At 36.5% G+C, this 17,594-nt stretch overlaps 1 protein-coding gene across 1 annotated transcript; it reads right to left on the bottom strand.

Moving 5' to 3' along the window:
• Positions 1–12,163: 12,163 nt before the first annotated feature.
• On the bottom strand, positions 12,164–14,092 carry LOC127263362 (AAA-ATPase At2g18193-like). The gene is made up of 2 exons (XM_051292346.1): positions 13,052–14,092; positions 12,164–12,963 (listed from the first exon to the last, which is right to left on the bottom strand). Exons 1-2 carry the CDS (start codon positions 14,090–14,092, stop codon positions 12,376–12,378), a joined length of 1,629 nt encoding a protein of 542 aa, XP_051148303.1. The 3' UTR covers positions 12,164–12,375.
• Between the last annotated feature and the right edge of the window lie 3,502 nt (positions 14,093–17,594).

Here is a 17,594-nt window from a genome sequence, read left to right as displayed (position 1 = left end):
ACCCTTGTCATAAAATCCAACTTTGTTAGTCTTGCCATCATACATAATTCCTTTATCGAATTTCTATGTTCGGCCAAGAAGCATATGACATTCAGTCACTGGAGTAACATCACAAGTACATCATCTTTGTAGGGACCAATTGAAATTGGAACTTTGGCTTGCCTAGTAATCTTTATATATCCACTAGAGTTCATCCATTGAAGATGGTATGGAGTCGGATGTTTGATGTTTGAAGTCCAAGCTTGTCTATCATATACCAACTAACAACATTGGTGCAACTACCATTATCAATGATCATTGACGCTCTCATTCCACCAATCTTGCATCGGCAATGGAACAAATTCTCCCGTTGCTCATAAAAACCCGATTAACAAGTTTTTTTGAATCCTTGGGAACAACACCAAGTATCCACAAAACTACTAGAGACTCCACCGATGAATATTCTTTAACTTGTTTATTGGTCTCTTGGATCGCTTCGCTTCATCCTCACTTGCATCAACCTCATGTTCCCAATCTTCACCATCATCATTCAAAAAAAGTACATAGTCTCCATGGTCACAAAGCACAATAGTTTGCACATTGTGGCATGCATTAGCATAATGTCCTTTCTTTGGCACTTAAATCATGTGACATCCTTTGTTTTGTTTGATGAACCATCCTTGCTGACTTTCCTTTGTTCATCACGCTTAATCACCCTTGGGCCATGATTTTGATCGTCACGTATTACCCCAAAACTTGTAAAAATTTGGTAACGTATTTCCAATACTCACACTCGCTCCTATGTTTCCATGGGATTCAATCTTGGTAGAAACAAGTTGGACAAGCTCCAAAGTAGAATCGTAAGGATACATATCCACTTGACACGGCTCGACCGTGTATAATTATACCTAAAGTATTTTTCTTATTCACAAAGTTCAATAGAACCAATGGATTCAGAATATGGATGAAAGAAAATAGAATGTAGAAGAAAATATAGTGCTGAGAATGTGAATTAATATGGATAATAACAAACCACAAGAATAAGTTTCGGACTAGAAATAAAACCATAGGTTAAAACACAAACAATAAGCTAAATCTCATTGCAAATGAGTGGGTGCCATGAACCGATAGAATCATTCCAAAAATCAAATTTGAGACTCTAATGGGAGGAAATCACTCCCTAATACTAGAAAATTATAAAAGTGAAATTTGATTCAAGACGTAAAATTCCTCAATACAATGACCTTATATAGACAACAAATAATAAATAAAACAAACCAAAGTTAAGTATAATTATAAGGAAACAAATAATAAGGAAAGTTCTAGATATGAAATTATACTATATAGAAACTTATAATAAAAGGAAATCTATGTAAAGGTAACTTTTAAAAGTTTCCATAAGTGATGATTCTCTTGATAATCTTCCATAATTTATAATTCTCCTGATAATCTTTCATAATTGGCGTTTCCATTGATAATATTCCAAAATTAGCATTTCTTTTTATATTTCAATTCTAATTCTTGCAGGTCTCATTCTAGTAGTGTCAAATAGGGGCTAAGTGGTCTCCAAGTATCATATTTAAATTAGTTCTCCACGAAAAATCATCAGGTCAATACAGTTTTGGATTCTTGAAACTGGTGAGCTTGGCTTTATATGATGGGTCCCATGGGTATTTGAATCCTTGAAGATTGTACATCCGAGTCATTCCCTTCTTTTGAAAAGTTTTCTTGTTCTCCCGAACAAGATATTTATCCACTACATAAAAAAATCTTAAGTCATAAACTTAAAGTAGCATGAACTTGGTATTCACCTGGGAGTTCAAATTTGTAGGCATTATCATTAATGCATTCCAACACAAGAAATAACCCATCGCCACGGGAGTAAGTTTTGACTTTCATAATTCTGAAAATATTTCATTCCTTAAGTGTAGCCAAACCCAATCTCCTATCTCGGATACAACCTTCTAGCGACCACGGTTAGCTTATTTTGCGTAATTATCAGCTGCATTTTGTAGGTTACCTCGAACTTGTAAATGAAGTTATTGGTCAAATTCAACTTTTTTTCTACCGTCCAAACTAACATGCTCATTGTGTGACAATGACATAAGATCAAGAGGAGTTCATAGGTCAAAACCGTTAACAACCTCAAATGGAGAACAATTCGTAGAGCTATAAATCGTACGGTTATATGTAAATTCAGCATGAGCTAAACATTCTTCCCAACTCCTCAAATTCTTATTAACTAAGGCACGTAATAAACTACCACAGTTTGATTAACAACTTTAGTTTGACCATCAATTTGTGGGTGGTGTGATGTGAAAAATATTAATTTTATACCTAATTTTGCCCAAAGTATTTTCCAAAAATAACTTAAAAATTAAAAATCCCTATAAGAATCAATGGATCGTGCAACATATGCAATCTAAGAACCTCTTTGAAAAATAATGAAGCAACATGTGAAGCATCAATAGTTTTTGTGCATAGAGTAAAATGTGCCATTTTGTAAAATCGATCAACCACAAGAAATATTGAATCTTTACCAGACCGACTTCTAGGCAAACCTAATACGAAATCCATAAAAATATCCCAAGGGGATTAAAAAATAAGTAGAGGAGTATACAAACAATGTGGATGAACAATAGACTTTGAAGAGAGGCATGTTGTACACCGATGGGTTGTGGCTTCAACTTCGACTTTCATTCGTGGCAAAAAAAAATATTCCTGCAGAAATTAAGTATCTTGTTTCTACCAAAGTGTCTCATCAAACCCCCAAATAACTTTTCCAAATCAACAATTCTCTCAAAGAGCATTTAAGCACACACCATTTATTTTTTCACATCAAATACCCATCATGTACATGATACTTTTCAAATGCATAACATATAGTATAATTCCATATATAGACTTTCCTTATACAACCTCCGTCCGGTTCTAAGGGTCTCATTTACTTTTTGCATATTGATCTTTTGAATATTATTTATTATATGAAAATATAGTACAAATTAAGGGAAAATGACAAAAATACTTCTATTAGTGTCTTATAATTCTATTATAATGACATATGTGTAAACAATTATATAAATATAAGAATATTTTTAATGTTGAGTACAATGAACAAAAGGTAAATGAGACCCTTAAAGCCGGACGAGAGAGTATTATTTGTTTCCTTATAGTTAGACTTCAGGCAACCTGTTGTTGCGACAGTCGATAAGCCAGAAAAATTCAACAGACAGAATTTGAAAACATGGAAGCAGAAGATGTTGTTTTATCTGACCACGCTAAATCTGGCAGATTGGCTGACAGAGGATGCACCTATTGTGCCTGAAGGATCCTTGGAAGAACAAAAAGTACAAATTCTGAAAGCCTGGAACCGTTTAGACTTTATGTGCAAAATTTATGTACTGAACGGCTTGAGCGACTCCATGTACGGGGTATACCGTCATGCACTAACGGCTAAGCAGCTGTGGGAGACGCTAGAGAAAAAGTACATAACCGATGATACTGGTGCAAAGAAATTTATCATCGGACGGTTTCTGGATTTCAAAATGGTCGATGGAAAAAAACGTTACAAAATAGCTTGAAGTGTTTCAGCTGATTATGCATGAGATCCAGGCTGAGGGGATAGAGTTAAGTGAAGCTTTCCAAATGGCGACGATAATTGAAAAATTGTCACCTAGTTGGGGTGATTTCAAAATTTACTTGAAACACAAATGCAAGGAAATAGATATGGCGAGATTGATTAATCGTCTTCAAACTGAAGAAGAGCATAGATCGAACTTGGCAAGCAGGGGACATCTGATACTCAACATCAAGGCCAATGTAGTCGAGCACGAAAACCAAGGCTCTTGTTTTAAGATAGTTCTGTGGAATAATGAACAGCCTGGAAAGAACTGAAAACCAATGGACAAGGGAAAAGAGAAGCTGAAGCTATCTGGCGGCGTTAAAAAGGCAAAAAGTACCTTCAAGGTAACTGTTTCAATTGCGGAAAGGTCGGACACCGTTTGATAGACTGCAAAGCGCCGAAAAGAAAGAAATAGACGAATTAGACACATGTTGTTACTAAAGATGCAGAGCCACTCGACCTGACATGTGTTGTCACTGAGGCAAATCTAGTGGGATCAAACAAGAAACAGTGGTGGCTCGACACGAGAGAAACATTCCATATCTGCATGGACATGACTCAGTTCTTCTCATTCAAGCGTGGCGAAGGAGAAATGATGTACATGGGGAATGCTGCTCCTAGTGAAGTCAAGGGATGAGGAAAGGTGTTTTCGAAGATGACATCTTGAAGACTTGTGACGCTGACCAATGTCCTGTACGTGCCAGCGATGACGAAGAACCTGGTCTCAGGGACGCTCCTGATGAACACAACTTTAATATTAATATGAATGGTGATAATTTTGTTTTGGGTAAATCAGGAGTGTATGTGGGTAAAAGATATGTAGATGATGGACTTTTGAAATGTTGTATTATGACAGTTATTGAAAATAATAATAATAATAAGTATATTTCTTATATTGTTGAGTCCTCTACTTTATGGCATAGTCGATTGAGTCATGTTAATTATGATTCAATTTTTCGATTAATTAACCTGAACCACATTCTAATATTTGAATTAAATAAACATAAATGTGAAATTTGTGTTGAAGCAAAACAAACTCGATCGTCTTTCCAAACGATTCACCGTGAAACTAAACCACTCGAATTAATTCACAGTGACGTTTGTGATTTAAAATTTGTACAAACACGAGGTGGTAATAAATATTTTATTATATTTATTGATGATTGTACAAAATACTGTTATGTGTATCTACTTAAAACCAAAGATGAGGCATTAAGTAAATTTATTTTCTACAAAAATGGAGTGGAAAACCAACTTAAGAAACAAATTAAACGAATTCGAAGTGATAGAGGTGGAGAATATGAAACTCCGATCGGTGAATGTTGTGCACAAAATGGAATAATTCACAAAGTAACTCCAACTTATTCACCTCAATCAAATGGCATTGTTGAACGCAAAAGTCGCACATTAAAGGAAATGATGAATGTGATGTTGTTACGTTGTGAACTACTCCAAAATATGTAGGGGGAGGCAATTTTAAGTAATAATTATCTGCTTAACTTAATACCCAGAAAAGATAGAGAATACCCCTTATGAGCTTTAAAAAGGTCAAAAACCATCTTACAAACACCTTCGAGTGTGGGGGTGTCTAGCTAAGGTAGTGGTGCCACCTCCCAAACGTGTGAGAATCGGTCCCAAGCAGTGGACTACATTTTCATATGATATGCACATAACAGTACTTCCTATCGGTTCTTGGTATTCGATTAAAGATTTTTGGATATCCCAAAGAATGTGATAATGGAATCAAAGAATGCATCATTCTTTGAAAATGTGTTCCCTGCAAAGGCAGACGTTAAACCTAGTTTGGCCAACCGAGAATACAAAACTGTGGACCAAGACCAAGATTGAATGGAAATGTATGAATTTGAATATGAACCAGGTAAGGAACCTGAGCTTAGAAGAAGCAAGCGAGCACAACTTGAAAAGTCGTTTGGAAATGAATATTTTACTTATCTCCTTGAAAACGAGCATCAAACATGTGTTGAGGCGATGAGGTCTGCTGAAGCGCCTCTCTGGAAAGAAGCCGTAAAAAGTGAAATTGATTCTATTCTTCAGAATCACACTTGGGAACTTGTAGATCTCCCACCTGGTTCGAAACCTCTTGGATCAAAGTGGATATTCAAGAGAAAATTAAAACCATACGGTACAATAGACAAATACAAGGCTAAACTTGTAATCAAAGGCTACAGGCAACGAGAATGCCTAGATTACTTTGACACATATTCTTCTTTCACGAGAATAACATCCATTAGGATGATCCTTGCAATAGCCGCTCTGCGAAATCTTGAGGTACATAAAATGGATGTGAAAACGGCTCTCTTAATGAAGATCTTGATGAAGAGATCTACATGGAACATCCAGAAGGCTTTACAGTTTCAAGAAAGGAAAAAAAAGTCTGTAGACTTGTGAAATCACTGTATGGCCTTAAACAAGTTTCAAAGAAATGGCATGAGAAATTTGATTATACCTAGAGATGGCAACATGTCGGGTCTAACCATACCCAAGACCCGACCCCAAAACATATATATAGACCCAGGACCCGAATCAAACCCGATTGGACCCAGACCCGACCCGAAACTACCCGATTGGACCCGACAAACCCGATAGTTTTAGAATTTTTAATATAAATAAGACCCGGACCCGGATCCAGACCCGCCTAAACAATTATCTATTTTTTTTTCAAACAATTATAAAATAATAACAACAAATAATGAGCAACAACAACAAACAACAACAATCATTCAATAAAAAAAAAAAAACTAAATATTGCATATTATGATTTATAATAACCAAATATATAATCTTTTGTGCATTCATCGTAAAAAATCTAAACATATTAACACAAGTCATCAATCACAACGTAAAATAACAACAATCTTCATTGTTCATCGCCATCTCCTTTTTCATCGTCAAATGCTTTTGAGCATCTGGAATTCAAATTGCCACATAAAATAATAAATCAACAAATAATATAAGTCTTACAATATAATAAAATATAAATATTAATTAAAAATATATTAAAATTAACTTACAATTTGCTTCATTCCATAACCAATGTCGAGCACGTACTAATGCTTCCAAAGTGAGAGGATTAAGTCTACTACGATGAGGACTAATAATTCTTACACTATTACTAAACATAGATTCGGAAGCAACCGTAGAAACCAAAATAGCCAAAATATCCTTTGCCATCTTCTGTAAGGAAGGATACTTGACTCTATTCGTCTTCCACCAACCTAATATATCAAAATTTTGTGTTCTCGGTAAAACGCTTTCTTCCAAATAAATATCCAACTCCGACATCGTAAAAATCCAAGAAGAATCATTCATACTTGCCACAAATTGATCATATTTCTTCAATGGATCTAGATCAAATGCATCAGTAGAAACAACATTGCGAGTCATCGAACCTCCCAAATCCAACATACCAACATCAACCACCAAACTTATATCCGTAGAAGACGTGGCTCTAGATTGGTAATCAATCAACAGATCATAACAATTTTGACGAACTTGATTAACTTTTATCTCAGCTCCATCACCATATATCAGATTAAAATAAAATTCAACCAACTTCAACTTGTTGCTAGGATCCAATACAGCAGCAACCCCCAACATGATATGACAATCACTCCAATATTTTTCATACTTTGCAAGCATTTTCTTCGTCATTTCTTGAACCAACACATTTGAACTCTTCACCCATTCATCTAATTTTGATTTTATCTCACATATATGAGCAAAATAAAAATTTGATGTAGGATAAAGAGTTCCAGAAAATCTTCAACTTTCCATATATTTCAATTGCAATTTTCCAATCCTCATTACTTGGCTCACTACTGTAATTTCTCTCTCGACATTAAATTCGTGGGAACACATTTTTATAAATAATAGTCGTTTCTAACATCAAATAAGTAAAGTTTCAATGAGTTTTGCAATCTAGAATTAACCTTCTAGAACAATTGATATGCAATTGACGAGCAACTTCTTCAAATTTCTCAATTCTAGAAGGTGAAGCAGTCCAATAAATCACACTATCACGCACTTTTTCAATTGCACCATTAGTTATTTCCAACCCATCTCTAACAATCAAATTTAAAATATGTGCAGAGCAACGTATATGAAGTACATTTCCATCCATCAGTATATCTTTTGATGACAGTTTTCCCAAAATTTGTTGAATCATCGAATCATTGTTAGTACAATTATCAACAGTAATAGTTGATAATTTCCTATCAATATTCCAGTCCATCAAACACAAATGAGGACATTTGATAAGATTTCGGCGGTATGAGGAGCTGGTACATAAACAAACCTATGAAATGAAAGAATTGTTCGTAACTCTTATATATCTATACAACAAAAATACCAAAATAAAAAATTATTTTTAAGTAAATATACCTCAAAATGACATTCTTCAAAGTCCAAGAGTCATCAACATAATATCCAGTAATTGATATAAATCCTTTCTTATTATTGTTTGATGTCCATATGTCCGTTGTGATAGCAATTCGACTATTAAGCTTGTCCAATATCTCATAACACTTGCTTTTTTCAATCTCATAAATCTTAAAAATGTCACATTTCAAAGTGTTTCTTGAAATCATGTTAAAACATGGCCGAAGATTACCAAAAAAATCTTCGAAAACCAATATGATCAACCATTTTCAATGGATAATTATGCAAAGTCACCATTGTTACAAGATCGTGCCTTGAATCTTCTTGATTAAACACATGGGTTTCAAGTGTTTGACCTCCACCAAGTTTTTTGCTTATCATCCGCATAACACTTTGTTGAATGTCCATTTTTCTTGGTCTTTTTTTACAAACTTTTTCAAGATGTTTCTTCAAATTTGTCGTTCCATAACCACTCGGTACTTTGAGACGGGCTTTGCAATAGTTGCATTATGCATATATCACATCATGAATCCTTTTCCTTTCAAAATGATCACACTATTCCGATGTCCTTTGTCTTTTACAATTGGTGGAGTCATTAGTTTTCAAATTATCATTATTAGTATTTTCTTCAGTTTCTTGTGTATTCATATTTTGGTGAATGCTGCTAACCGACGGAATAGAATTGTCAGCTCCTTCGGAATCCATCTACAAAATAACAAAATAATGCACTTGTGAACTATGAATTATCAATTAAGTTTTTTAAAAAAAAATTGCATAGGCAGCAGACCAGACAACATGCAACACAGGGTTTGAATTCAAGAAACACTGCATTTGAATTAATTTCTAATTTTTATACCAAATAGATTAATAACATTATGAACTATCAAATTATAATTTTTATTATTATTAAATGTACTATTGTAAACGGGCAGTAAACAACAAGCAGAGCAAAGAAAGAAAATTTCACAATAATAATAATAATAACAATAATAATAAATAAATAAATAAAACACCATCATCTTGATTTAGTTTTGAATCAACCGAAAAATCAAAAAAATTCAATCACCACCCCTGGATTTTGAACTCAACCTGAAAAAAAAAAAAAAAAAAAAAAAAAAATCTTCTTAACAACCACCGTGTTGCTGCAATTTAGAACTCAAATTGAACAAAGAAAACTATTATAATTATTTCTTCATTCATTTACTTTTAATTTTTTTATACCCAAAACCCAACAAATAATAGAAAAAAAAATCTCATACACCAAAATAAGTAAAATTACACAATAACTTACCCTTATACAAAAAACAACAGTGCTTAATGATGGAAGATTGAGTTGGAGAATGGATTAGACAAAGAAGAAGGAAGAAATTGACAAGAACGTGCCGTGATGGTGTGTCGCCTGCCTGCATGAAAATAAATTGGGGGAGGGGGTTGCGTGAGAATAAATGGGGGGAGAAGGGCTGTGTGAGAATAAAAGGGGGGGCTGCTGCTAGGTTTTGTGAGGAGAAATATAATATAAATCAGGTTTTTTTTTTTTATTAAGAGACGGGTCGGGTCCGGGTCTGGGTCGGGTCCATGCTCGGACCCTGGACCCAACCCGACCCTTAAATTTTTTTTTGATTTGGACCTAAACCCGATCCTAGACCCAAATATTTGGACCCGAATGGGTCGGATCCGGGTCGGGTCTCAGGTCTACCCGGACCCATTGTCATCCCTAATCATACCATGATGAATAGTGGTTTCAAAATCAATGAATGTTATAAATGTATATACGTAAATATCACTGAGTCATGTTATGTGATAATATGCCTTTACATAGACGTTATACTTATCGTTGGTAGCAACAAATATATCGTTAAGTCTACCAAAGACATGTTAAATTCTAGATTTGACATGAGGGACATGGATCTCGCTGATGTGATCTTAGGAATTAAGATCAACAGAACCGGAAATGGACTAATTTTAAGTCAAAATCATTACGTAAACAAAATCCTCGAAAAATTCAGTAAGGATGATACAGGAATAGCGAGAATTCCACTGGACACAAGTATCCATTTATCGAAGAATCGTGGAGAGGGTGTATCCTAAATTGAATAGCTCGGATAATTGGAAGCTTGATGTACCTGATGAGCTGTACTAAACCCAACATAGCTTATACTATAAGCAAGCTGAGTACGTACACGAGTAATCCTAGTCGCGAGCATTGGAAAGCCATAGTTCGTGTACTTAGGTATTTACGGTACACTCGAGATTACAGGTTGCACTACAGCAGACATCCAACTGTAGTAGAAGGCTACTTAGACTTAAACTGGATATGTGATACTCTCGATTCGAGATCAACTAGTGGATATGTGTTTACACTAGCGGGTGCAACAATCTCTTGGAAATCTTCAAAACAAACAATTATTGTCAAATCCACAATGGAATCTGAGTTCATTGCATTGGATAAAGTTGGAGAAGAGACGGAATGGATTTGCCACTTTCTCAAGGACATTCCAGAGTATGACAAACTTGTTTCTGCCATAACTCTTTACTGCGATAGTAAATCTGCTATTGGAAGAGCAGAGAGTACAATGTATAATGGAAGGAGTCGATACATTCGTCGTTGACTTAATTCCATAAGGCAACTGATCACAACTAAGGTTATTTCGATAGACCATGTTGCGTTAAAAGATAACTTAGTGGATCCACTAACCAGAGGGTTAAACCGTGATGCAGTTTACAAACTGACTAAAGGAATGGGGCTCAAGCCTGCTGAAATATAAGTCTTATAAAGGAAAACCCAACCTAGAAAGATTGGAGATCCCAAGAACTAGGTTCAATAGGACAACCTCCCTATAAGACTTATGTGCGTCACTATGGGGGCTAATAGCCTCGACCCATTTTTGTCAACAAGCGGTGACTGAGTAAGGAGGATAGCAAATGATTGCTTTAATGATCACTAAATAAGAATTATATTACTCGAAAACTTATAAAGATCACCTATGTGAGAGAGAAGTGAGACCACTTCAAAGGAGAATTGTTCAGGCTCAGTTCTTTAGAAAATTTTGCAGAATCAGGACGGGTTCCATGGCCAAAACGGACCAAACTATGAAAACCGAACTAGGTACATGAATTATGTATCAGTATATAACCCACTTACTAAAATACTGAACAATTCAACGACAACGTGTCCACTGGATTTGTAAGGACTATATACTGCTAAAAGGAAAGTTCAAAATGAAACTTACTTATCCCATGCAGAATTCATCTTTCTTTCATCGAGTCATCGTTTTTCCTCTTTCATGTAGGAGATTGTTAGGTATTTAAAAGGTAAAGGAGAAATATGGAAAGGCTATCCCACATTGGAAACATGAGAAGTTTTATGTCTCTTTATATGAATATTCATCTCATTTATGATAGATGACAAAATTGGTTAGGTTAGAGCTAGCTGGGGCTTTGGCTTGCTTGGGCTTGAGCTTAGGGCTTTGGCTAAATTAATAGTCAAATATAGGGCCTTGGGCCTTTGGGCCGCGAAGACTCGTGGCCATACAACTTGAGCCCAATTACAAAAAAATCAATTTTGTATTTTATTATTTTATTTGATTAATTTAATTTGACTTGGAAAATCAAATAATCAGATAAGATATTATTGTTGCAACTTAATTGCAACGTGCAAAAGTGGGTGCGAGATTGACATCTTTCTCTTCACGTGATTAAAACAAAAATAATGCCAAAAACATGATTTTAATTATTTTTTTTCTCCTTTTTAAAAACTCACGTATTAAAATGTCTGAAGAAAATTACTCTCTTCGATGAAAATTACTCTTCTCTGATAAATACTCCTGAAAAATTAATTTTTCTCTAAAAAGCTTCCTACTTCCATTCACAGAATCTGATATTTCGTAAAAAATTTGTTCTATCCTGGGAAACGATCGATAAAGGGGTCGAATTCGCTTCAAGAAAATCGCGTGGTACGCGATGCCCGAATTCATTTAAATCTGATTTTTGATCTCATTATCAGATTTGGTTATTTGATTTTATCACAGCTGGGATTTGCTATTAATTATTCCAACACTGAGTACCTAAATGATAATGGCAAGGATTGCTATATTCCCAAACGTTGCCTATAAACAAGTCAACAAATGTCAAAAATAAAAAACAAAGGAGATCGCCCTGAACTGTTTCTAGTGAGATCGGAACGAGGGGCGGCCAGACTAGACTAGACGAATACCCCTTCACCTTCACAGCATGACAAAGTTGAATGAGAGAAAATTCTCCTTTATTTATGTTTGTGTCCCCAGAACATAAAACCAGTCTGAATTTTGCAAGGACTTGACCTTAGCTGACACCCCTCAATATTCACAATTCATATGTATTACTATAGATAGCAACACTTAATTACAATCTAGTTTTGTTTGGACTCTCAATTTCTTCAAACGTGCAATAATCTTGTCAAACTTGCCACTATATTTATATTTCCTCCTCTTAACATTTCCATCTCCATCATTGTTGGTATTGATATTTGCAGTAGCATTCATCATCACCATATTGCTGCTAACTGTATGATCCTTCTCCTTCTCCTCCTCCTCCTCCTTCTGGTGTTGTTGCAGCATCTGCTGATTATTCTGCTCGCTCTTCTTCTGCAGCAACAAGTCCACGACGCCCTGCAGAGCGAGGATGGAGTCGTCGTTTCTCATCAAGTACTCTGCCACCTCCGCAGGTGTGATCTCAACCTCGCCGATCAGCTTTTTGATCTTGGGGAAGAACTCCGGATGGTCGCTGATTCCTAGATAGTTGAAGGCCAGGATATCAAATCCCGCCGGAGTGCAATACCCCATGTGAATGTGCATGTCCATTCGCCCTGGCCGTAGAAGCGCCGGATCGAGCTTCTCTTTGTGGTTCGTTGTGAAGATGATTATTCGCTCATCGCCGCAGCTTGACCACAGCCCGTCGATGAAATTCAGCACCCCTGACAGTGTCAGCTGTGCATAATTTTAACAAAGGAATAAGAACAGAACAGAATAGAGCAGAGCAGAGCAGGGAGAATGAATGAAATTGTTAAGTACCAACCTTGGTGTTTGGGATGTCATCATCGTCAGAGGTGGAATTGCTGTCCTTATCTTTGTCCCTGTCGTGCATTTGGGCACTGCAGTCGACGTCTTCGATAACGATGATGGACCGGTTGTTGGTGCAGAGAAGCATTCTCCTGAGCTCGGAATTGTCATACACACTGCTCAGCTCCAAATCGTAGACATCGAAGCGCAGGTAGTTGGCCATGGCCGCAACCAAGCTCGACTTCCCCGTTCCCGGAGGCCCGTACAGAAGGTACCCTCTCTTCCAGGCCTTGCCCACTTTCTTGTAATAATCTTTCCTCCTCAGGAACCTTTCCAAATCCTGGATGATGCCCTGCTTCAGAGTCGGGTCCATCGCCAGCTTCTCGAACGTGACGGGATGGTCGAGATTGATGCATCCCCAGTAGCCACAGCCGCCATTGCCGCCGTCGTCATCGTCGTTGTCGTCGAAGGGACAGTCCCTGGTGAACAGCTTCACCGCCCTCTCCTTCTCTTTAATCTCCTTTGCCTTGGCAAGGACGAAAGGCAGGTAGTCGGAGACGACGAGGTCTCTGTCGGCCTTGTTGAAGGTCAGCTCGAAGTAGCGGCGCTCGCCGGCGCCGGGGAATCGGCGCATATTACTGTTATTGTTATTGTTATTGTCCTTTTCGGGGTCGACGATGACGTACTGCCAGGTGAGGCGGGTGCCGTTGTGATGGTCGATTACCTGCTGGTCCTTCTCCATGCTGACGACGATGCTCTTCTGCTTGCGGGTCTTGTTGACCTTGAGGCGGTCGCTGTCCGGGTTGATTTTGGTGCGGAGATACACCTCGGCGGCGTCGTAGATCTGGTTGCGGCTGAACCCGCTCTGCTCGTCCACAACCATCGTCATCCTGGCGGAGGACATGGCGCCGAACAACCGGCTGAGTGCCGAGTAGAGAAACGACTTTAGCGGTTCGGGGATGATGTCGCGCGCGATGGAGCGGAAGAGCATCATCGACGCCGCCATGGATGCGTAGGCCGAGAAAATGTTGCCGGCCATCGACTGCATTTCCCCCATCGAGTACTGCATCTTTCTTTCTTTCTTTCTCCGTATGAGTGTGTATATATAAGAGAGGGACTACAGGTAGCTACGTACATGTGTTGAGTGGGAAGCTTAGCGAGCAAGGAGACGGAACTACTGTTCAGTACTATACTATTCTATTCTCATATTATTTAATAGTTGACGCGGAGACTTGACAGTATTGAATTGGCGGGTGCACAACTTGTGCGGTACAGAGGATTGCCGCTCGGCTTGGGCATCACGCTCACAGTGGCATAAAGAATTCAACAAAAGAAAAAAAGGTGTAAGCTCCCAATAATCTAAGACGCCGTACCAATCCAAATCGAATGTTTACCATAGCTTTCTGTGGAATTAATTAAAAAATAGTACTTTCGTCGTCTCAAACACCGTGCAATATTTGTATTTTACATAAGAATTTAGGTGGAGAGTATTAAATATGATAATTTGAGATAATTTGAATACTAAGTGATATGATTGAAGAGAAAAATAATTACTTATTTTTTTATTTGAGTGATATAATGTGATAAAGTAAAGTTTATATTAATATATGTATAAAAATATTATTAATTATTTCTATATTTAAAAATATTACAATAAATTTAGAACAAACAAAAAATTAAAATATTGTAAAGTGTTTGAGACGGATGAAATACTAAGTATTAAAATTATTAATACGCGGTACCAATCTTTCACCACTAAACAAATATTTGTTCTGCCACATGACCATTTCTTCTTTTTCTTTTGTTTCATAAATATATGTATATATATATTCTTAATAAATTTATTAATTTAAATATATTTAATAAATATAAATCAATCTAATATATTTTTTTACATCTTATATATAAAATCCTCTTAATCTTTTTTTTTTTGTTATCAATTAAAAAATATTGTTATTTATCTTTAAAATTTTTAATTTTTTTAATTAAATTAATTTATAGTAATAATAAATAGATATATATATTTTTTATTTGTATTATATAAAATTTTATTTTATACATTATATTCATATTGTATATATTTTATTGAAATATAATATTAAAAATCCGTTATTTTTAAGAGTGTATTTTTTTTAATAGATTTCGAAAAAAATTTGGTTTGTGTTTGGTATTAAAATATGGAGGGATATTTTGAGAGAAGAAAAAATATTTTTTTTTCGAAAAACATAAAGTCCAAATAATACTCATTCTATCTCATATCTATCTATCTGTTTGCTTTTTCACAGAGTTTTAAAAATATTAGTACTCCCTCCGTCCGCTTACAAAGTTAACATTTTTTTCATTTTGGGTTGTCCAAATACAAAGTTTACATTTTTTTTAGTAAGTGTGGACCCCACTCCATATTATACATACCCTTACTTTTACACTTATTTACATAAATACCACTACATTTATTTATACATCTATTTTTAAATAAACACAATTATCAAAATTAAAACAAAACAATTAAAACTAAAACACAATTATTAAAATAAAACACAACAATTAAAATTAAAACACAACCCCTAATATATATAAAAAAAAAAAAAATTACTCTCACCTACCCTTCTCATATTCATTCTCACGATCCTTTTGTGTTCTTAGGGTTTTCTCACGATCTTCATCTTTGTCGTTCTCTCTGGATCTTGCTTCCGCCGTCTTCGTCGACCACCGGTATGGCCCAAAATCGCTTCAATCGCGATCGATTGGAGGATATATCAAAGGATCCTCTTCGGGCTTTGTCCATCGACCTCGTTCGGCAGTCGCCTGCGAAGCCCTATTCCGATCTTTCCCTCCGTGACTCTGAACTTTACAGATCCATGGTACCAGAGACGTGCGGGACTTTCGACGGCAAGCTTGAGACCTTTGAGATGGGGGGCTTCGGCCGTCTGTTGAGAGGCTTTGCTCATATACGAGCTCGGAATCTCTGACCTCTAAGGTGCCGGAATTGCCCCACTTGTACTCCGGCTGGGTTGTGCCAGACTCCGAGGATGCCTTCCTCTGTCCGTTGCCGGTTGTCGTTCAAAGAGAAATGACAAAAAAAACCCTTATAGCCGGAATTGATGCTCCTAGCCGCCGCGATGTGTTCCTTCAGTTCTTGAGGATTTATTGTCCTCTTGCGACCACATTGCCCAAGTACTCTGAGGTATACCTTCTATGGCTTTTTTTTTTTTTTTTAATGAGTACTTGGAGTTGGGAAATTCAATTTTAGTGGCTGAAATGATGAATTTTTGTGTTGATTATGTGCAATGTAAGTTGTTGGTTGTGTGTAGTGCATATTGTTTATGGATGGCTTACTCCGTGAGTAATGCACTAGATATGCGCAAGATTATTTGCCTAAATAGCTTCCACTCGATGACGATTTTCTTCCGAGAGTGTACCGATCGTGCATAGTTATAATGGATGCTTACTGTATCAGTAATGCAACCACTGTGCATTTGAATTCGTAGTCACTGCCCCCCACTCAATGAGGGTTATCATCCGAGAGTGTACTGATTGTGTTCTTTGATGGCCCTGTGATGCATATTTTATTTGGAGGCTTACTTTTAAAGTAATGCAACCCGTGTGTATTTGAATTCGTAGTCACTGCCTGCCACTCGATGAAGGTTATCATCCAAGAGTGTATTGATTGTGTTCTTTGATGATCCTTTGATGCATATTGTATTTGGAGGCATTACTTCTACAGTAATGCAATCACATGTGCATTGAAATTTGTACGCCGCAACCTTTACTCGATGATGATTAGTATCTGAGAGCACTGAGAGTGAGTTCACAACACTCTGTGATGATAATTGTGAAAATGACATACAAAAAGTGTCACATATGCATATACATCCCATCCAAAGAGTTGTTGGGCGTACAAATTGATTTAGTTATCCTACAAAAGAGACTATTGGTTATTACTTAAACAACCTCTCTAAGTGGAGGTGTTTTATAGAAATAACCATAACTTCTCATATCATAAAAAACATGTTCTACTACACCTAAGCATTCATCTATTACTAAAACTCCTCTAGAGAAGTTATAAAGTCCTTCAGGCCTTCTGCTTTATTTAAATCCATCAAATGATCAATACATGTCTTGATCATTTCATGGTCAACTTGAATGTCTTCCGGGAGATTCCCTGACCTTCTCAAAGATTCTTTTCCTAGGTGATGGATCTTATAATTGTTTGATCCGAGATTAGCCATTATCTCACCAAGGCATGCTTGCAAACTTAAAAAAACTGAGTTTAGAGTATGTGACAGTTGTTCAAATGATTTGTGAATTGCTCCAAGTAAGTCATCTACTGTGGTACCTGGCTGTGTAATTGTAAAGATTGCAGTGCCCGGAACCATCCCAAGTCATTCACATTTGTGTCTGAGTTGTTCGGTGGTTGAAACACCAAATTGATTTTCCATCCATCAGTGCTTGCTGCTTGTCTGAAATTTGGATCAAGATTGTTGATGTGTGGCTTTGCGTTATCTTGTTGAATTGTGACATTCTTGTCCCTAATAGTTGGCCACTTCTCCTTTATTGTT

The sequence above is a fragment of the Andrographis paniculata genome, unplaced genomic scaffold (assembly GCF_009805555.1).
Source record: "Andrographis paniculata isolate CXL003 unplaced genomic scaffold, ASM980555v1 Contig69END, whole genome shotgun sequence".
Taxonomy (NCBI): domain Eukaryota; kingdom Viridiplantae; phylum Streptophyta; class Magnoliopsida; order Lamiales; family Acanthaceae; genus Andrographis; species Andrographis paniculata.
Note: the sequence above shows the minus strand (reverse complement) of the source record. Positions and strands in the feature narration are given on the sequence as shown.